This window comes from Thalassophryne amazonica, chromosome 18 (assembly GCF_902500255.1).
Source record: "Thalassophryne amazonica chromosome 18, fThaAma1.1, whole genome shotgun sequence".
Lineage (NCBI taxonomy): Eukaryota > Metazoa > Chordata > Actinopteri > Batrachoidiformes > Batrachoididae > Thalassophryne > Thalassophryne amazonica.
Genome location: NC_047120.1, coordinates 54,911,854 through 54,934,725, shown reverse-complemented (window position 1 = coordinate 54,934,725; position 22,872 = coordinate 54,911,854). Strand labels below are relative to the sequence as shown.

Sequence of the window (22,872 nt, the reverse complement as noted above, 5' to 3'; positions counted from 1 at the left end):
GCTCACTGCAAGGCCGAGCCACATCTACAAAAACATTAGATGAGGGTTTGAATGATAACACAATAATCCACGTAGTTTGCTTACTTCCGATTAGAGATGCTAATATATTCAAAACACAGAACATGCAGAGAAAAGAGGCTGGACGATGTGATGACAAGAGCCATGGCAACAAGGGAATGACACATCCACACAGACTGGTCATATAACCAGTGAATTTAATTTGGTGCAACTACAGTACATGGCAAATTAGGCATTTCACATTTTGAGAAAACGCAAGCGAAATGTCTGTGAATTAATTGTCCTGGGTCTCTCTTTGTGACCCAGAGTTAAAAATAAGGAGTCTGGTGGTTGCAGTGCTGGGAGTCAAACCTTATGTTTACTAGCCGAGTGAAAGGCTGTTCCCATGGTTTTGTGGCTTTGTGCGGTGGGAACAGTGACCCCACTGTAATCCACGACTGTTTACATTCCAGTGCATCAGTTTGTACTGGAATCAGAAGGAAGGAAGTGCAGGGGTTAAAAGGAGTTTCTCACAAATGATATTCCCACAAAACCAACATAAGCCTTACCCGGGTCCAACATTTGGTAAACAAATGATGATGGTTCAGCTGGGACGGCTTACAGCGTCTTATCAAGTGCAACAGCAAAGCTGGAGGTACAGTCCATTAGAGATAAAAAGAAAGAAGGGGATACTTAACATGATCCATCTAGGTAGTGGTGAACAATGGAGTCCATTCCAAGCAGGAAGTGACTGCAGGGTGGTTGCCCACTGCCTCGCCTGCAAATGGACACTGGAACGATGAGACTACAAACACTCTCTAATGAGAAAGAAGCTTAAAAACTGCTTCTGGACTGAAAATTCTACATGTTTTCAAGCATGTCCAGTCTTCATGCACATGCTGGGGAGGAGGGGCTACAGGTTGAAAATATGACTCATGTGGCCAGACATGTTCTCCCTGTGTTTGCGTGGGTTCCCTACAATAGCATGCAGGGAAACTGACTTTTTATCTGCGTGGTTTAAGATTCTACTTTTTTTTTTTCTTTACAGAAAAGGAGAATTTTACCATATTAGCAATATAACACCACAGAACCTTTATTTCATCACTATGAAAGAAAATAATCCTGGCAACACAGAAAAAAGTTGTATACTGGCCCTGTGAAAGACTGGCAGCCTAAAAAGACGTGCATCAAACTTGCACCAGGTTGCCCTAAAGCTGAGCTGATTGCAAAGCGGCAGAGGCTGTCTACTTTTAACATGTTCTACACTCACGTGAACTCGCAGCTGCTTTGATTTCACTGGAAATCTGCATCACCATTTACACAATTACCGACAAATTAAAAACACTTTAACAGGAGAGTAAATCTGTATTTCACAGTTATGCAAACTCTGAATTACACCACCGTGTTTCAGATCATTTCTGCCTTTAGAGATCAAATGGGCAATTCCATGCTTCTAGGTCACAGAAGTCACAGCTTCCTCATAGGCACCCATTGTAAAAACCTGTGACGTCCGTGACAAAAGCATGGAATGGCTGAAATGCTTTGCATCTGGAGTCAATCCAGCAACTCAACTGGCAATGAAATTTGTTGCTAACAATGTTTTGCAATTGATTTTAGGGATTAGTCATTGCAGCTTTAACTGCTTAGGGTCACTATATTTGAAACACTGGGGTGGTTAATCTCCATTTAGTCCATGGATCGTAGACATAAAAATAAAACCCTGTCCAATCACCCTTCTGCACAAATGTTTTCCTCAACACCAAACCACAGGACAAAAGTCACTCAAAACTGGTACAAATAGCAGCAATTTCATGTTCCTTCTGAGTACCAAAATGTCCATTTATGCAAGTTGTGATATGGATTTGCAACACAGCTTGTGCATGCTTCTGTCAAGAAATTCAGACAAAATGGCATCTCAAGAAAAGGAGCCTTTGTGAAACACTTTCAGGTCTTGGAAAGTCCGCTGAAGCTGGGGTTCGCTGCTGAATTCTAGTAAATACAATAAAACTGTGCCAAGATGAACTTTACGACGACTTCAACTGTAGAAACATTATGAGAACATCATGTACTTGTTGGAATAACAACAGATACAGCTGTGATACTGGCAGTCAATACAGTGTCAAAGTAAACGCAATACAACTGTCTCTGAAAGGGCCTTTTGTCAACTGCAACTCAATACCTGAGAACATTTAAAAACAACAGCAGCACATTATTTCACCAGCATGTGAATGCTAAATGTACCACTTTACGAGCATCCACAAAAGCCAACAAATAAATCTAGGAAATAAAACAACACATAATCAATGGCAATAGCAAGTTTCACTTAAGGAAAAACCCTGTTGTGTCTGATGATTTGCGGACGTTCATGCTGGTTATACGGTCGCAAATACAGCTTTACCGGCAATGCGTAAGCGGAGCCTGTAAAAAGGAGTTTTACCGTGACGCGTTAGTGGAGCCGTAAAACGGTTATTTGCGACTGTATAACAGCATGAACATCCGCAAATCCTCAGACACAAGGGGGTTATTCCCATTCTAATTCAATTCCATTGTTTGCATGGTTTATTTTTGTGTAGGTAATTTGGTCGGCGATGCTTACCGTCGAGCCGAGGCAGCCTGGCTCCAACAGCGGTCAGGGTGCTGAGTAATCCATCAAACGTGAAAATCCATCAAAAGTGAAATGGTAATTCTGTATCAGAATCCAAATCAATACTCTTGTATGGTAGCTTAAATTCACCCATTTCGGCAGTGGCGGCACATGACTTCCTCTCGCTCTCAGCTAACAGCGCTAACAGCTAACAGTGCTAACAGCTAGCAGCGCGCAGCTGGTGTTCTGTCGAATTGTGTGTCTTGGAGCATAAGTCGACAGTTCCGCTTCCTGACTATATTGCGCATGTGTGCTTATGCGCAGTTGCGCGGAGGACAGGAATGACATCTTGTCAGAATACTGGTCAGCGTGCAGAGTAATACATCCAAATGTGAAATGGCTGAATATTTTGCCACCATTACCCCGATATTATACAGTCTGAAATCTCATACGCTTAACCAATCAGATTCGCAGAAAAAATGTAAGTGGATTAGAATGCAAAAATATCTGTCCTGCATACAAGCAGTGGTGACCTTGGTGGCCTCCAGACCTAGGGTTTGGAAACAAAAGAAACAACAAACACGCTCATTTCAAGCTACATGCAACTTAAACCACGCATGCTCCCAATTTCCATTATTCCCTGGAACAAGCCCAGACATGTCCAGCAGATGGCAGTGGAGGTGATGTGGAGTGTGGAGGTGATGGTCAAGTGGTTAAGTGTTGGGCTTCAGTCCAGACGGTCCTCAGTTCAAACCTCAACCAGACCAGAAAAATCAGTAAAGGTCCTGGGTTCAAGGTCCTTAATCCCTGAGTTGATCCTGGTGTGTAGTGAGTGCCTTGCATGACAACACCCTGACATTGGTGTGTGAATGTGTCTATGTGAATGTGATGCAGATGGAAAAGCACTATATAAATGCAGTCCACTTACCATTTGTATTGGATTCCATTAATCTGGTGCATCAAAGTTGACCAAAGTCCAATCACTTCATCCCCATTACCGACATGCACTTTTAAGTCAATGGTTACATCAGCATTTACTACACCAGTGTGCAGAGGCAATGTGTGGGTGGGGTGTATTGTTTTCCATCTCTATGTGAACAAAAATACCTCAAAGTGTTTGGATCCCATTTGGACCGAAACTTGGTGGAATGACTAAGGGACATCCAAAAAGCCCTCAGTCAAAATTTGGGCCTATTAAAGAGGATATTTAGAATGACTAACCTGAGGAATTGGTTAAAGAAACACCTATGGTTACTATTAAGTAAGTCCCTTTGGCTGCTCCCTTGTTTTCACTTGGGGTCACCACAGCAGATCTGAGGTGGATGTGCATGCTGATTTGGCACAAGTTTTAAGCTGGATGTCCTTCCCGACACAACTCTATATTACATAAAGAATTTTTAAACCAGGCACTGAAAACAACCACACTTAACCACTTGGTCACCACCCCTGCCAGCTATGGCTACTATTAAACACAAATATAAAGTCACATTTTATTTACCTTGGTCACATGACCTTTGATGTTAGGTGACTCTGAAAGGTCAAACTCATAACTCAAACAGTTTGCATCCAATATGGATGAAAAATGGTGGACGGGTTCCATGTTAGTCAAGTATAAAGTGGTTCAATTTCAGAAAGAATGTATTAAAGATCAAGATCAAGATCACACAGAACCAAGAAGAATGGCGTCGATATTACCGTAATTATGACACCAGTGAATCACAAGGAATGAATTAGCGTGACTCAGTCAAACATGTAAAGAATATTACCCCCTACGAGTTTCTCTCCTTTTTGTTTTGGTTGAGGGAATGATTTCATTCACTCATTGCATTTTACAGGCTACATGCTCGGGCTTTTACAAAGCGCACAAATAATGTAAATCCTGCATCTGAAGAAGGGGAGGGGGGGATAACTTGAGTTTGTGATTCAGCATGAGCTCAGAGACTAGAAGTGACGCTGCAAAGTAAAACTTCAGACAGTAGCTCATTTGATGAGTGGCGTGTGGTCTTGTGTCTGTGTGCGTCAGTAAGAGTAGGTCAGAATTGGGTCAACGCAGGAACAACGCGGCATTAGGTGATGTCTGGGATATATAGGACCACATGGCAAAGTAGTTCATGGAGAGTGGGTGTTGATGATTTTATCTCACAAAAATGATTTTATCTACATCGGCCATCTGCGCGGGGGGTTTGTTTCTCCCATTTCCAAACTAAGCAGGTCACTTATGTACATGTTATGGTGTTTTTATTCCCTTTGCTCTTTCTCCTTTTTTTGTTTACTTTTCAAAGTCCTGACTGCAAAACACATCGTCACTCATTTCTTCTTATCTGACTCGACACCGGTAAAATCAGTTTGAAAACCCCTGAGGGAGCAACACCTGTTACTGGCACAGCCTCTGCAGTCATGCACCCCGTCCCGTGTGCACTCATAAAAATGCGTGCACCTCAGCACAAACTGCAACTCAGTGGAGCTACAGCCTGGCTCATTAGTTTCTGTGCTGCACCTAATGTTTTCTCTACAGCGCATGCAGAAAAAAGGTAGCTCGCTTTATGACCTAGACTAGAGACATCTTTAGTCCACGTGTTTGTGCTTTTGCTTCCAGATTGTTCTGGCAATTTTTCAACCAGGATAGAGATGGCGCCTTCCAAAACACCAACACCACAAATGTGCAGTGTTACACAAACTGTGGTCCATCGTCACTGGACAAAGAGACAAAAACATGTTGCCTGGGAAACGTTCGCCTGAAATAACAGCGTTGTGTTGTACTGCAAAAAGCACAAACTACTGAGGACAGAACAGGAAGATCTGTGGAGACCTTTGCATGAAAAATCCATTAAAGCAGCTGTAATAGTTGATGATTGTAGGCCAACATTTTCTCGCTGTTCCATCTGCTTGTTCTTCAAATCGGCACAAGAACATAACTTTAAATTCCCCTCATCTGGCTTCTTACTCACACAGGCTTTTCACACCCACATATTACGAAATAATAATGGAATAATGGCATGGTGTTTTCATGGTGAGTGTTTGCCCGAGGTCGGAAGCCCACATCGATGGCGCCGAGAAGTGAAGCCTTTGCTAATCCATTCTTCTCTTTTGAGAATTGGGCCACATCCTACAGGATGGGACCACAGTCCATCTGGGCTTGATTTAAGCCAAGACATAAGAGCCATAAAACAAGACTGAGAAAATCTGGGGCAAACCTCATCTACAAACCCGATGAGTACTCACAGATGAGGGCTCACACGTGGTGTGATGTTGTGCTGGTGAAAGCTGACAGTCCTGACCTGCTGTGTTTCACTATAATGAATTAAGATCATATTTATGTCAATTATACTGTTGCAATTAATGTTGATTGCAGCCACAATGTAGTCAACTTCAGAAGTGACTCAGTGACATGATGATATGAGGAGCCAAGGTAGGCCAGTTTGTATTGTTCAGCACGAGCGTGTGGACTAAAGATGTCTCTAACCTCAGTCATAAAGCGAGCTACTGCTATATAAACTTTAGCCTGTAGCCTGTTTGTGTTTCTCAATGTGCCATTATTACCTTTATTTTTCTTATCTTTTTCAAGTATTTAACACATACAATATGTATATTGCATGCAATATGCAATATACAGTGAGGAAAATAAGTATTTGAACACCCTGCGATTTTGCAAGTTCTCCCACTTAGAAATCATGCAGGGGTCTGAAATTTTCATCTTAGGTGCATGTCCACTGTGAGAGACATAATCTAAAAAAAAAAAATCTGGAAATCACATTGTATGATTTTTTTTTTTTTAAATAGTTTATTTGTATGTTACTTCTGCAAATAAGTATTTGAACACCTGTGAAAATCAATGTTAATATTTGGTACAGTAGCCTCTGTTTGCAATTACAGAGGTCAAACATTTCCTGTAGTTTTTCACCAGGTTTTCACACACTGCAGCAGAGATTTTGGTCCACTCCTCCATACAGATCTTCTCTAGATCTTTCAGGTTTGGAGTTTCAGCTCCCTCCAAAGATTTTCGATTGAGTTCAGGTCTGAAGACTGGCCAGGCCACTCCAGGACCTTGAAATGCTACTTACGGAGCCCCTCCTTAGTTGCCCTGGCTGTGTGTTTGGGGTCATTGTCATGCTGGAAGACCCAGCCATGACCCATCTTCAATGCTCTTACTGAGGAAAGGAGGTTGTTTGCCAAAATCTCGGAATACATGACCCAATCCATCCTCCCTTCAATACGGTGCAGTTGTCCTGTCCCGTTTGCAGAAGAGCACCCCCAGAGTATGATGTTTCCACCCCCATGCTTCACGGTTGGGATGGTTTTCTTGGGGTTGTTCTCATCCTCTAAACATGGTAAGTGGACCTGATTCCAAAAAGCTCTATTCTGGTCTCATCTGACCACATGACCTTCTCCCATAGCTCCTCTGGATCATCCAGATGGTCACTGGTGAACTTCAAACGGGCCTGGACATGTGCTGGCTTGGACCTTGCTGCCCTGCAGGATTTTAAACCATGACAGCATCATGTGTTACTTATGTAATCCTTGTGACTGCAGTCCCAGCTCTCTTCAGGTCATTGACCAGGTCCTCCTGTGTAGTTCTGAGCTTTCTCAGAATCATCCTTACCCCACAAAGTGAGATCTTGCATGGAATAATCATAATAGTTGATGTCTTCTACCAAGCTGCTTGCCTGTTGTCCTGTAGTCCATCCCAGCCTTGTGCAGGTCTACAGTTTTGTCCCTGGTGTCCTTAGACAGCTCTTTGGTCTTGGCTATAGTGGACAGGTTGGCGTGTGATTGATTGAGTGTGTGAGCAGGTGTCTTTTATACAGGTAACAAGTTCAAACAGGTGCAATTAATACAGGTAAAGAGTGCAGAATAAGAGGGCTTCTTAAAGAAAAATTAACAGGTCTGTGTGAGCCAGAATTATTGCTGGTTGGCAGGTGTTCAAATACTTATTTACAGCAGTAACATACAAATAAATTATTAAAAAAAAAAATCATGCATTGTGATTTCCGGATTTTTTTTTTTTTTTTTAGATTATGCCTCTCACAGTGGACGTGCACCTAAGATGAAAATGTCAGACACATCCATGATTTCTAAGTGGGAGAACTTGCAAAACTGCAGGGTGTTTAAATACTTATTTTCCTCACTGTATAATATGCATATTGTGCAAAATACTAAGTTTTACAGCTTCATATGGTATCAGAGGGCTGCCTGCTCTATACACCACTTTGTAAATGTACAAATCAATACACATATGCCTGTAATGATATTTTGACCATGACTTGATCATGTCTTCATTATGAAGTCATTCATTCCAAATCAATCACATATATTTATTGATCAAAATATGCTTTATATCATCTATCTAGGCTTCTTGGTTTTTGATTTTATATATATATATATATATATATATATATATATATATATATATATATATATATATATATATATATATATATATATATATATATATCTCAAAGTAATATTCCCACCACGTTTGAAGGAATTCCAATTCCAGCCAGCCATTTTTGAGTTAACTTGTCCACAGACACGCCAGTGAAAACAACACTCTTCTATCGCCAGTTCGCTGACATGCAGGGTAATAATGATTAATTAACACAAGCTAGCATGTGTTCCTTGAACAACAAGTTTAAATCATATTTGCATCACTATATGAAACACTGCAGTGCTGGTGCATCCAAGATCCAAAGACCAGCCATTCAGCCTAGTTATTAAGTTATACACTTTAGCCTGTAACAAATGGTCCTTTTATTCCAAAACCAGCCCAGATATGCAACTACAGTTTGAAAATAAGTTGCATTTGTTTGCCGTATTTTGTCTGGTTAAGAGTAGACAAAAATGATATTATCAATTATCCTCAACTGCAGTCAAACACCTGACATTAACATGTGCCAAGGAAGACATGATTTCACCCACGTCTGTTGTTATTTGTTTGTTTGGTTGATACGTTTATCTGTTACCACGATTACGCAAAAGCTGATGCCTAACATTGTCAACCTTGTACACATTACTTCTATAATATAGAAAAATGTCCATTCATGTGGACTTTCATGGATAATGCTTACATGTTTATCATATGAGACTTGTCAACACATGAAATGAACAATCTCCTTTTTTTGTAATATGTTTTCTTGCAAAAAAAAAAAAAACATTTATGTGACTCTTGTAAGACCTTTATTTGATTTAAGAAATGTCAGAAAGCCAAACTATGACAGCTTTCAATATCACGCAACTACAGCCTCTAAAGCCATCATGCACTTTGATAAACACAGTATCACGAAAAACTGAAAAGAACCCTGACTACAACATCGAATCAAGTTAGACCACAGTTTGCAGAAGCATACTTGATAAACTGGTAACTCAAGTGTGTACAGTATGCACATGCACACAGATAAGATAAACATTGTTCAGCAACATATCATATGAAGACAGCAAGGTCACAAAGAATGCATTAACCGTAAGGTACGTCAACACATAGTTCTACACACTGCTGTAATGTCAATCAAATACACTGTACTTAACACAATTTCCTGCAAAGGCAAGTACTACAAATGCACCTAAAGTATCCAAAGATGTGCAGACATTAAATAAACATGCAACTGACGGATATTCATGGTTTGACAAACGAGGTTCTAATCTATATTTAGAAGCATTTGATAGCTCTAGCTTTGATTGGGCCATTCAGTGGGAAGATGAAAAGACGAGGAGTAGCACACACAGAGGATGATGAACACCAGAATATTCTCCGCTTTATTTTGTCTCACTGTAATCACATTGTAAAACATCCATCTGGTATTGTTCTCCAAAAATACCTCGCTAAAGGCCATTCAGAAAGCATATTTCCACCAAGGTCCAAAATGGTTTGACCTCAAAATGTTAATTCCCCATCCCTCGCTCTGCTCCTTTATGTGGATCAGACCCCAAAAATGTAATGCTTTCATGGTAAAAATCCAAACTTTTCAGTAAAAAGAATTTCAGGAAGTAATTGTGAAGAGATTCAGGTGTGACAAAGACATTGCAATGGTGAACTGTGATAAGTATATCACAGTGGTTACCTTCTTTGGTGCTAAATGCAAACGGTAGCCGTTTTAAATGTGACATTCTCAGTAAGAGGAAAGCAACCGAGGGCACACTTTCATTACATAAAACCTCTCAGTATGCAATCGCCCAGCAGCACACAGAACCAATGTGTTAAGAGCTGTCAGTAAAGTACTGTTCCAACAACAGCTGCCACTTCAAAACACATCCCACATTTAGGGGGGAAAAAATAAATAACTTAAGCAGCAATGCTATGAGTCAGTCAGCGCTGCAAGGCTTTCTATGAATGTATAATTACTGTACTGACATTCAATAATTCTAAAAGCATAAACCTACAAAGACAGAAATTTGAAAATTGCCATGGGGATCTTGGGCAATGAACACATTAAACATCGAAACAAACACACAGACGACATATAGCATCAACATCAAGTGGTTCACTTGATTACTTTGGGCACTACTGGACTCGGCTTAATGTTTAGCACACTGACAGGATACTTCACGACAGCAACGGTGCTGAGAATGTTGGTAACAACCTTTTCAAATTACAATAAAGCAACAAGAAATACAAAGAAAATATATTATTTTTTATATTATTATATGGTATGGGATTTTGCCAACTTCTGATTGGCCCATTCGCCACTTTCTGAGCTGTACCATATGCAGAGTTGACCGCTAGTGGAGCTGAGTAGCACGTGCAAAACGAGTACACCTGGCGTGCAGCGTAGCGCTAGCTAATCGAGCGACGCCTTCTAACAATAACGACCAATCAGATAATGCGATACAACGCCTACTTTGGCTGTCAGTTTGTTAACGAGATGGCAGAAGACAGGTTTGCGTCTGTTAGCGACGCTGACTTAAAATGAATTTTACACGAAAAAGATGTGAAGAACACCCGCAGAAATACACAGTCAGCAGCCAACCTGTTTCGCAAGTACGTCACTCAAAAGGGACATGCGCCCAACTTTGAAACTTATGACAGACGGATGCTTGACAGAGTACTCGGTCGATTTTACGCGGAAGCTAGACAGGCGAATGGCAAACTTTATAAGGAAACAAACCTGATGACTCTTCGTCATGGACTTAACAGGCATCTCCAGTCGATCGATGGGATGTCAGTTGGTGCAGTATGACAGTAATAATAAAGAGTTGAAACTTGAGATTGATTTTCCAGTTTTAGTATGTTTGACAAACTCCCAATTTTCTTGTTTACCATATAATAAAGCAGTTATAGACTTTTGATTTTGCTGTACCCATGATTATGCGGACCTGGTCAGGATAATCACGGGTACACCTTATCAGAAGTCTATAACTGTATAGTGTAGAATCACAAAGCCCACCTGACAAACCATAAAACTATTAAGCATTTGTAGTAGGAGATAAACGAGAACCAATAAGGCACCGGTAGTAAGTAGAAATCAAACTGCAGCTATTAATTTGTTCACGCATTTTGTGATAAATTATAATGTATATTGCTGGTGAAATTAATATAGAGACTAAATGGTAAATGAGTTCCATTTATATAGTTCTTATTTTCATGTTCAAAGCACTTTACAGTGATGCCTCACATTCACCCACCGATGTCAGGGAGCCACAATGGAAGACCAGGAGCAACCTGGTGATTAAGGACCGTTAGTGATTTTTCCAATTTGACAGGGATTTGAACCAAGTATTCTCTGGTCAAAAGCTCACTGCTTTAAGCACTTGATCATCACCTCTCCTATTTGTCATGCACTACATCCGCCATATGTAAACTGAACGAAGGCAACTTGCAAGACCAGCGCAGGGTTGTTATGAACAACTGTTTCCCTATCCTACTACTCAAAACCCAAAGTACTGCACATTTTCCATTTCTCCCTACTCTAATTGAGCATAATGAGCCAAATCAGGTGTGGTTGACTGAACTTATCTGGTCTGAGCAGATCAGGGAAAAATGGAAAACATGCAAACATGATTAAATAGACATATATTAGAGGGGGGAAAATACAGCTAGCTAGGTGAATTACTTTAGATTTTATGAACCACTTATGTTCAACGATTAACAAAGTAGGTTCCTCACATTATTTCATTCCTATTGCTGAGGGGTTGATTGTCTGGTTACATTAATATGCAAAACTAATTAAAAATATGATAATAAAAAGTCTCCCAAAAGAAACAATAGTCAATGATGTCAACATCACTGAAAGGCTTGATTGCTCACAACATTTTAAGATGACTACAGAAAATGCGATCTTATTTAACGCAATCTCATACCACAGCAAACAAAAACAAGCAACCAAAAAGAAGAAAACTTTCACTCACCATTTCGTCCAAAGCATAGCGCAGTAAGCCGTGCTCGTAAAGGATAAAGAACCGCCTTTGCCATTTCTGCAAGAAGATAATAAAACATCTGTCAGATGTTAAAAGACAAATATGTCTGACTGAAATAAACCACTTTATTCAACATTTTATAAAGGACAGAGTGAAAAAAAAAATTGTAGACAAGTGTAGAAGCTCTTGTCTACTGTATTATACATTAACCTATTTTAGTTCTGAAAAAAGTGTAATGCATATTCTTTCGATAAATGAACAGTGTTTTCATGCCTTTCCACCATTTACACATAAAACCTGTACTATTAAAGGTTCTAATATTTTCAGTAAACAAATATAGATGTAGGTCAGTAGGGGTCTTAAAAGCTGACACACAGACAAAGCCACAAACACCTTACAGATACCAAGGTGATGATTACAACAACAACAAAAATCTCTTCTCCAAGTAATATATCACTTGTGCATAAATTTTGATTGATTAATGATTATTTTCTCAATTAGTCCATTAGTTAATGGGTATATAAAATGTAAATAATAATAATAATAAAAAGAAGTTAATCAATGTTAGCCAGAGCCCAAGATGATTCCTTCAAATGTGTTGTATTGTGCACAGTATAAATATATGCAGTTTGCTGCCATATAGGAGTAAAGCAGCTAGTAGAATAAACCACAGAATACTGGCATTTAAAAAGCTGAAATCAAAAAATTTGGATGGTTTCTTTGTTTTTTTTTTTAATAAATGACAACGTGATTAAGCAATTATCAAAATGGTTAATTAATCGCTGCAGCTCTATTTTATATACAGGAACACAGAATCTCGAGTTCTAGAGGATGCTTAACATAAAACCTCAATTACATGTATTTGTTAAAAAAGAGAGAGAAAGAGAAAACGAGAGAGCATTATAATGGATTTTCCAGAAGATAAATGCCCCTTGAATTTTCAAAATTGCATGAAAAAAAAAGTCCAAAATTAAAGGGTAGGTTGAGGGAAAATTACTGAAGTAGGGAATCAATCTCACAGCAGTACACAAGATTCTGTTCATGAAATGCTTATACCAAAGTTAATAAACCAGTAAGATCAGATCTAATGCAAAAACATGACATCTGGCAGCAGGCCATTAACCTCAACACAATACATGGGCCAACACCAGTGAAGCCTAACTCACTGAAGAGAATATGACGCAATGTTGAAATACCCTCAGCCATATGAGCATTGTGTTATTTATAATTTGCAGTTGTTTAGCTAATTATTACAAACCTGTTGTCTTATGTACAATTTGTATGGGTTTAAATCAAATCATCATTTGTTCATGTTGTGCAAATCAAGGAATATTTGTAGATCACCCTCTGTGCATTTGCACGTATTAATATTGAGACAAATTTAACTCCACAGAAAGTTAGCTTTGAGTTAGCGAAAGTTAGCATGCAAGCTAATGTCCACACAATGTCTTGTAAATGACACCAGAGGTGTTAACAGATTACAAGAACAGCATTTTTCAGTTTCAGAAGCGTTTATTTCTCGCTTGCTTTTACATAATATACCAGAAACAAAGCAGTTAGCAAGTCGCTAAACTAGGAACTGATGTTACCATGCTAACCTCTGTAAAATGTCTTATAATTAAATTCAGACGTGTTAATAGGTTCCAAAAACAGCATTTTCAGTTTTAGAAGTGCTTAGCTAGCTTTTGGACGGACGGACAGACAGACAGACGGACGCCAGGTCTTTGCAATACACAATGGCCATATGTTGGCCTCAGGTAAAAATACTCCCATTCCACATGAGACCAAGCCATTAAAATATTGAGAAGTGCTTTGAAAATTAAAAGGCACACAAAGGTAACAACAGGTGAGCAAATAATAACCATAAACTGTGGGAAAAGTACAGCACAGTAATACATATGCATACACTCAAAAGTAGTATGAAAATTCCAAAGGGCCTCTAACAGCAATTACATTGTCTCAAACCCATAATCAATTCTGTATTCTTGCTGTTGGTCAAGACAGAATTACATAATATAACCCCTGAAGTGTTAAACAAACATGATTCATCTGGCATGCCCGCGCTTTCTTGTCACATGGCTGTTGGACCTTCCATTACCAGACCCACTTGCTCACCTCAGCACAGTGCGGACACCACAATTACAGCCCCACAGCAGAAAGCTGAACGTAAAGATAGGCGGAACATGTCAGTAATTATGTCAAAACAGGAACAAACTGCTGACAGCAGCTGACTTGAAGGATCTCAAAATGCTTTTTGCAAAACCCATATGGAAACCATCAGAGCGACTGTGAGAACTGGGGCTTTTCCTCTCCTTCCCCCACCACATTCTCACCACTCACATTTGGGATGTGCCACAGCATAATCTAGGAGCTGATAAAGGAAGTGGTGCAACAGACAGAGGGTGCCGTTGCAGGACGATGTTCTCCGGCAGTAATGTCTATCACAACAAGACTTGTGATAGGCGTCTGAACTTCCCATAAAAGTTACAGAAGAAACAGTGACAAGTGCCAGAGGTCAAGATATGCAACAACTAAAGTAATTTTGTGTGTGTAACAATTAACTGTTGTAATTACCGATACCACTTTCTCATCTCTGATACTGGAACCTTGAGTATATTTCGATACAGATATCGTAAGACAACTCATCTGTTAATAAACACATTTATCTGTATGTACTCTGCTAACCTAGTTATCTCACAAAACATTAACTCAAAGTGTGGAACAAATATTCTGCACCCCTTAAAAAAAGTAAAAAAAAAAAAAAAAAAAAAAAAAGATACCTGAGCATCTGCCCACCCCCTTTATAATGAAAGTTGCTTAAACGCACTCCCTAAATTAATTTTGTGACCCCCAACACAACATAAAAAGCAAAAAAATACTGAGTTTTCACGAGGGTTTTCTCATCACTTCGATGACTGAAATGTGTGCTGGTCTTTCCAGAGTTTTGTAAATGTACCGGGTGACCCACAACAACTATATATTTTTTTAAAATTCATCAATTATTTTAGGCATGCATGCAGTGATTATTACTATTATTATTTTAAATCAGTACTAATTGGATGACAACGACATCAATTTGAGTGTTTGCAGTAGCCAAGAGTTGCACACAAGACCGAACAGACCTGGCACCACCTGGCACTAAACGGGTAAGTTATTTATGATGAAATCAGACATTTTATTGAAATATATGGAGGGATGAATGTTCCAAAAGACATAATATTGGCCACGCACTCATGCATCCACCCACTCCATTTTCATGCCGAATTTCAGGTGTTCTGACGTGTCACATGATCCGCTCACATTTTTTTGTTGTTGTTTTTTTATTTCTGATATCTCATCTGGTTATTTTCATCAAGATTGAAAAGAAACCAATGCAAAAAACTGGACTGACCCATCTCTAAAGTCACTGATCACAGTAAAAACAAGAGTAGCTCTTGTATGCTTGACACAATCATGTAAATTAAATTGTGATTCAGTGATAAGATGAGCTTTATTGATCCCACATCAGGGAAAGTCACTTGTTGCAGCAGCAAGAGTCATACAGTAGTAAAGAAAAAAATATTTACATTAAAGAAAGGTGACTAAAGTATATTGCAGTGTTTGCTGGTGGGTGCATAAATACTGATTTTAACAGATTATGTGAAAATAGAATGTAAGTGAGTATAAATATGTATAGATATGGTAAGATTATTGCACAGGATAAATTGCACAGCTGTGGATGTAATAAAGCATAAAAGGTGATGGTACACGTAGTTAATAGTGAAAAATCAGCAGGTGCTAAAAAACATTTTGAGGTTATTATACAGTCTTGACTTAGGTTGGAACAAATGACCTGGGGAGGCGTTCTGTTTTGCACTGAGAGTGCAGCGGTCGATTACTGAAGAGAGTTATTTAAGGCTCCCGCAGTCTCACATAAGGGGTGAGAGATACCACGATATATTGGTTTCTGCATTACATCCTCATCGACAAAGGTGACCTGCTCTTTATCAGTTGCTAGATATCAAAAATCATTTCAAAATTGAATCTCATCTTCAAACTGTTTTTTGAATAGAATACCCTTTATTGTCATTATACATGCATGAGTAGCACTCATTTCTGCATGTGTTTGAGGCTGTTGTATGTGGCCTTTACGAATTTCAGAGCTATAATGTGCCAGATGCAAAACCCTGCTGCTAGATTTAAGCAGAGGTTAAACCCAAACAGTCTTCACTAAAAAAAAAAAAAAAAAAATTAAAGATTACCACTGTAATCATCAGATTTTTATTGCTATACTAAATGTGATAACTGGTGTTTTCAAATTAGCTTATTTGCAGTGTTACTCCAAAAGATGACCTAATGGCCCAATAAGGAGCCAAAATTGTGTTCCCCACACAGTGCACCTAAATTCAATATCAGTAAGCCTTCCAAAATGTGAGGCCACTTACCCGACATCTGTGTAAAGGATTCTCAAAATTTGTCCCCTCTGGTGCCAGCAGCAACCATCCTCCATATATAGGTTTTGCCTGGAGGGGAGAAAAGAAAAAATATGTAGAATTCATGGAGCTATACACGTATGCACGTATTAAATTTGCTGCAGGTGCAACAGGAGGCTAACTCGTAGCCTAATCAAACTGTGACCTTACAGGCTGTAATATAGTACTACTACACGTTCTACATCTACTCCATGAAAGTGTCAAATTCACTAGCTAGATCCTCGAGTCAGCTGCAGGCTAGACGGTCCAGCTGGCAGTAATCCAAACCACAATGCCGTCCTCGGAAGGAAGCAAAGGGGGAAAAAAAAAAAACACCAACACATAATTTTCTCTGATCTTGAAGATGAATTGGTGGGTGGCGGGGCAAGAAATAGAAGTTCGCAAATACAAACACAAAGAGTAAGAAATACAGGGGTAATACACAGACCGAGAGCTCTCCTTGCAAGAGCTTTGCATTTCAAACTTGTACGGAGAATGACATGCTGACCTGGCTCGTGCCCCCCCCTTTTAAATACTGTTGGTACATACTTGAACTGTAGCCACAGTTTCTTGCCTGAAACAGTTCCACTGCAACATTAAAGCCATGATTATTTTTAATATATTGAGACTGAAGACATCTTACCTGCGCTGTCACAGTAAAATTTCAAATCACCATGTTTATGGTACAGAAGCTTGCAAATCAAATCCAAAAGTGGTGACATTTACAAGCACTGGGCATTCCCCATCCTCCTGTCAATGGATGTGATTACAGTCATAACTACCTTTCATGTACAGCCAAATATAATCCGTCATATCAGACAGCAGGTATGGCACGTTTTGCACCCAAGCAATTTGGACAACAAAATGACATAATTTGAGAACATTGTATTCAAACCATAATCTTTCCAAACGTCTCTGGAAAAGAAACAAAGCCATGCATGTCTTGTAAATCTGACTATAGTGTTGCTTGCTGTTACTTGTACACAAAAATTATGTCATCTACATACCATAATACTATGTATGGCGTACTTCCTTTGGCCAGCAGACGTCAGTAGACTCTAGTTAAGAGTTGCGTATGGCTTGAAGAAACTAAGCTTTTGGGGATGCAATTGGCTGGGGAGGATCAAATTATCAAGGCACCCTTACTTAAATTTCACTATCACTACTTTGTGTTCTTCATGGTACAATGTTCCTAAATATGAAATATCCAAGCCAAAAGTCCATTTTCCAAGACATGCTATATGTGCACAGTTCATCAGCTGTTTCATTAAGTATGCGGCTATGTGTTTTACACATTTGTCAAGTAAAAATTCTGGAAAAGATTCTGAAGATGAAACCACATTGGTGCAAGATGAGAAGTACATTGGTGCTGTCAGTCGATTTGGTGTTGTCAGGAAAAAAAAATAAAGAAAGAATTTGACCATTCTAAACTACAAGTGAATGCTTGGCTGATTTGGACGTGTTGTCCAAAAATGTTTTCTACTTGTTCCGAACAATCATACTGGTGTTAATATTGAATCCTCTACAGTCAATGGAGAAAGGCCGCAATACCAACAACACCTGACAGATGAGACAGAGTTAAATTATTGCCTCTGCCAAACAGGACATATTTCCAGCAAACTCTTCTTGTCTGCTAGTGAGATTACCCAAAAAGATTCCATTGGATCTCCAAGAAACATGGTGCACTGATCAATACAGTTCAACAGGAAGAGGTCATTAAAAATCGGTGCTGATTTGCTTCTGCATTCGGATTCTGGGTTAGTTTTGTTCTTCTTTAACTAGGCAAGAAGCCTCTCCATGTGTCATGGTCTAGTTTAACAATACTGCTGAAAAAAGCCTAAGTTCAATAAGAGTTTACAAACCAGAGACCAAGAGCATTTAAAAAAGATCAGATCTCTGCTCACATGATCTGACAGCAGGCCAGAATGTAGAGGAAAAAAACAGAGACAAATCTAGGTCAGTTTCAGTCATTTGAATGCATTTGTGAATCCACTTGCAACTGCCTCCTCTTCTGAAAAACAACCCTGTACTACTCCAAGAGGGCATAAGGAATGATAAACTTGTTGAAAATATGTTTGGAATGAGATTATAGGCACCTTGTATCTTTTTGTAGTTGGGCTTTTCAATAATCAGCAGCATGACTGGCCTGTTTCGGCTCTTCAGTCACTAGCAAATGATAACCTATTGCAGAGAGCAGTCATCAAAGGATAATCCTGACAGCCAGTGAGTCAGAAAGTCCAGTGGGAAAGGCAAAAAGCCCAAAGTGTACTTCCAGTCATGCAGATAACCCATTGGTTAATGAAGAAGACATCATGGGAAAAAGGTCGTATGTTAGCACTCAATCTCAGTCACAATATTGCATTTTAATGTGTGTGCGTTTCTTTGTGAGGTCAAGAGCAAAAACAATTAAGCTATTTTGTTTAAAAAGAATTTGCTTGAGGCCATCCACGGCATATGACGAAGGCCTTTCCATGAATGGTCCTAACCCACCCCACGATTACCCACAACTTAACCCCACCCATGGCCCAAATCGTAGAAGTGTGACAACACCTTTATCGACTCTGTCAACCAATGCCAAACAGCCCTATGTAATGCATCCGGCACTGGAAAGTGCTGGAAGAATAGCAGACATGTGCTCAAGGTCCAGATTAGATCCATTGTGCATGTGCACCAGTTAGTGCACCAACAAGTGTTATGTTTAAAATTCAGGTTCAGATTTCCAGTGTTTATTTCTCGCTAGCTTTTACGTAATATACCAGAAAGGGAGCTGTTAGCAAGGAGTTACACCAGGAAGTGACATCACCAAGCTAACCTTGGCGAAATGTCTTGTAAATAAGTACAGAGGTGTTATTAGGTTCCAAAAAACAGCGTTTTCAGTTTTAGAAATGTTTATTTCTACACTAGTGTGTTTACAACTACACTTGTTTATTTCTTAAAGTTATGTTTAAAATTCAGGTTCAGATCACCAGCAAAAGTCTTAAAAATATGAAGGTGTCTAGTTCGTCAGCACTTGCGGGAGTTCAAGTGGAGCTGTGCTTCTGGCTATTTCTGATTTACATGCATTGTGGCTAAATGTTGCAGGTAGTTTTTTTTTTTTTTGCAAAACAAAGCTGATTCTCAGTAGAATAGTAGTTATCTTCCAACTGCAAGGTAGTGGAATTCCAATCAAAAACGCTCTTGCCTTTATTTATTTATTTTAAGTTTGCTGCTGATCTTTGCTTTAGGTAAACGTATGTGCACATATTTTAGATTGGAATCATGGTTTATAATTAGGGTAGAAGGAGGGGCCATAATTGGCCCACTGTGCATGTGCAACAGAGCGTGGTGGACCATTAGCTAACATGTAATGTGTCTCGGTGCTGGAGCAGTAGCAACTTCCAAAAAATAATAGCAGGCAACAACAAACTTTAGTACAGCAGCTGTTGAATTATTTTATCTAGATATTTGCAAAATACTAACTAACTAAAGGTCTACAAATGCATGAACTGTGGTCAGTGGGTGCTTGAGTTGAAAACTAGCAAATCCATACTTGCTGTATGAGACACACCTACTGAACGGGTCTGCACTGTGTGACACACCCACACAGGCACGAGTAAATTGAAAGCAGGTGCTCCTTGTGATGCCCCCACGGCATAGAAAAAAGGTAATTTCTTAAACAGGCAAATACTGGTTATTTTAACTTTGATCACCTCTGTGTCTGGGGTGTATTTTTGTCTACAAATTGTGGCTTTGGTAGCCACCAGACACAGGCTTGAGGAACAAAAGTAACTGAAAATCTCGACAAGATACATGCAACTTCAACCATACCGACTCCTAATTTCTATCATCACTACAACAAGCTCAGACACATCCAGCAGGTGGCAGACTGGTCTATGGTATATTACATTGATCACCAACACTGCTTCTGTACATCACCTGATTTGCATGTTTTTCATGTGTACCTGCTGCAGCCGCAGCTAATTAGTCAAGTCTGGTGTTTCCCAGCTTTACTGGCTGAGCAAACATGACATAGTTAGTAGTGGGTGGAGTAGGGAAACTTGGAAAAGATGCAGGACAGGTGATCTCCAGGTGTAGGTACTAACATTTAATCAGATTTTCCTTGTTAGCATTTATAGTTTGTTCTGCATAGAAATATTCCAGAACTGGATCCAGACCACGGTGAAATTCTGCTACTGCACAATACTTCTACAAGTAGGCAGAGGTGTTATTTCAAAAAATTTGGAAATCTATAAATGTTTGCATGGAATATGGAAATATACACAGAATAAACCATAGCAAGATAAATTTTGGGTCATTTGGTTCCAAAAACCCATATGGATGGAGCCAGTGAAGATATCGGGTTCAAAAATCACCAAAAATATCGCCGAAAATGTCATATCTTGAGAACCGCTGCACCTAGAGACTTGAAATTTGGCTCCAAATGTTGCTTGACCCCTTTTTGTCAAGAGTAATTGACAAAAAACCTAATTTCAGTACATATGTTACGATCAATTGTAACAAACAAAATCTATGTAGTTTTTATTTCAGGAACATCAGTTGAGTATAATCATCACGTGTAAAGAATGACATGGCCACAATGAAGTATTATAAGCAACAGAGTGGTTTTCTACATCAACAGCACATATACGACACACGCGTTACTTGAAATTTTCAAACGCTCCATCCATATGGGTTTTTGGAACCAAATGACACAAAAATTATACTGTCATGGTTTATTCCATGTATATTTCCATATTCCATGCAAAAAATGTATAGATTTCAAAAATTTTTGAAATAATACCCCTCCCTACTACAACTGCAAAAAAAAAAAAAAAAAAAGTTTTTATAAGTTTTGTGTAGTGGTTCCAAGATGGCCGTGGCTACGGGTACGGACCCGTATCTACACAGACCATTCTAAAGATACGGAGGATGTCTTACCGACCAATCAGAATGCGCAAATATGTTCGTACCTGTACCATATGCGGCAAATGGTCCGGCAGGGCTTCAAAACTCATCTGTACATTGTCCGCATCTTCAGTGAACACCGTTCTAAAGATACGGAGGGTGTCTTACCGACCTATCAGAATGCGCAAATATGTCCGTACCCGTACCATATGCGGCTAAAGGTCCGGCAAGGCTTCAAAACTCATCTGTACATTGTCCGCATCTTCAGTGAACACCGTTCTAAAGATACGGAGGGTGTCTTACCGACCTATCAGAATGCGCAAATATGTCCGTACCCGTACCATATGCGGCTAAAGGTCCGGCAAGGCTTCAAAACTCATCTGTACATTGTCCGCATCTTCAGTGAACACCGTTCTAAAGATACGGAGGGTGTCTTACCGACCTATCAGAATGCGCAAATATGTCCGTACCCGTACCATATGCGGCTAAAGGTCCGGCAAGGCTTCAAAACTCATCTGTACATTGTCCATATCTCCAGTGAACCTCGGTCCGTACCTTTAGCAGTCCCACAGAAGATATGGATGTAGCCACTTTGTTCCGAGGCCTCTCAAAACCATTTTGTTTTTTAACAGAATATGTCAATAAGGCTTTTAAAATCCCCAATGTTAGTAGCAATATGCATGTTTAAGAAACCTTACGACTTAAATTCACTTATCATAAAGTTGTATAATATGACCCCTTTAATTGGTAGGTGAAAGAAAAATAACGGAATATAGTTGTATAATATGACCCCTTTAATTGGTAGGTGAAAGAAAAATAACGGAAATAACAAATATCTGAAGTGAGTATTTTTTAAAATAAAAGTATATTCACCTGATTTAAGTCTTCGTCGTTCAGCAAATGCGACTCTCTGGGCTTAAAGCAGTTCTGACATTTACTTTTGTTAAAAATATTAGCTTGAAATTTCCGACAGGCGTTCTCTTTGAATGACATGACTGGTGGGGGGAAAAAGCAAAAAACGCGACACTTGCTGAAAAATGCTGCCAAAAAAAAAAAAAAAAAAAGACTCTCTCTTTTAAATAATATACACACTGTTAATTCCCACGGGAAACAGGTGAACTTTGTAAAGTGAACTCATCCGTAGAACGACGAGTCCGGTGGCGTCGTTCACCTGTCAGGTACGTTAACGCTCATCTCGGCTCCCGTAGCTAATGTTCGCTAACTTTTTTTTCCAGGCAACTTGTCCAAAGTGCATACAAATAATTGCTGGTTTCTCCTTTTGATGTGGTAGTCTTGCGAGCTGCGGACGTTTCACAGGTGGTATTCCGGGCCTTGTGCTGTCTGCAGCCCCGTCCCGACAACCTCCATCGGGCGGAACGTCCGCCGCTTTGGCCCCTCTCTGTCTCCGCTCTTCACCTAACAAGTGACACCGCTTTCATTGGCGTTAAGATCGTTTTCACGCCTCTCACGTCGTGCACAAAGCCGTTTTCCAACTTGAAAGGCGCCATCCACTCGGCTGTCACGCCGTCGGATCCATGGCGTCAGACTGGGTTGATCGTAGCAGCGTTTCTACTCTGCGCTGCTTCGCATTCTGCGGTGGATGTTTTC

At 39.6% G+C, this 22,872-nt stretch overlaps 1 protein-coding gene across 1 annotated transcript in view; it reads right to left on the bottom strand.

Annotated features, from left to right (window-relative positions):
• LOC117530605 overlaps positions 1-22,872 on the bottom strand; it is a 125,540-nt gene extending 102,668 nt beyond the window's left edge. The window contains 3 exon segments of the mRNA XM_034193491.1: positions 11,921-11,986; positions 16,354-16,431; positions 22,138-22,872. Coding sequence (XP_034049382.1) covers positions 11,921-11,986; positions 16,354-16,431; positions 22,138-22,257 — 264 coding nt within the window. The 5' untranslated portion in view covers positions 22,258-22,872.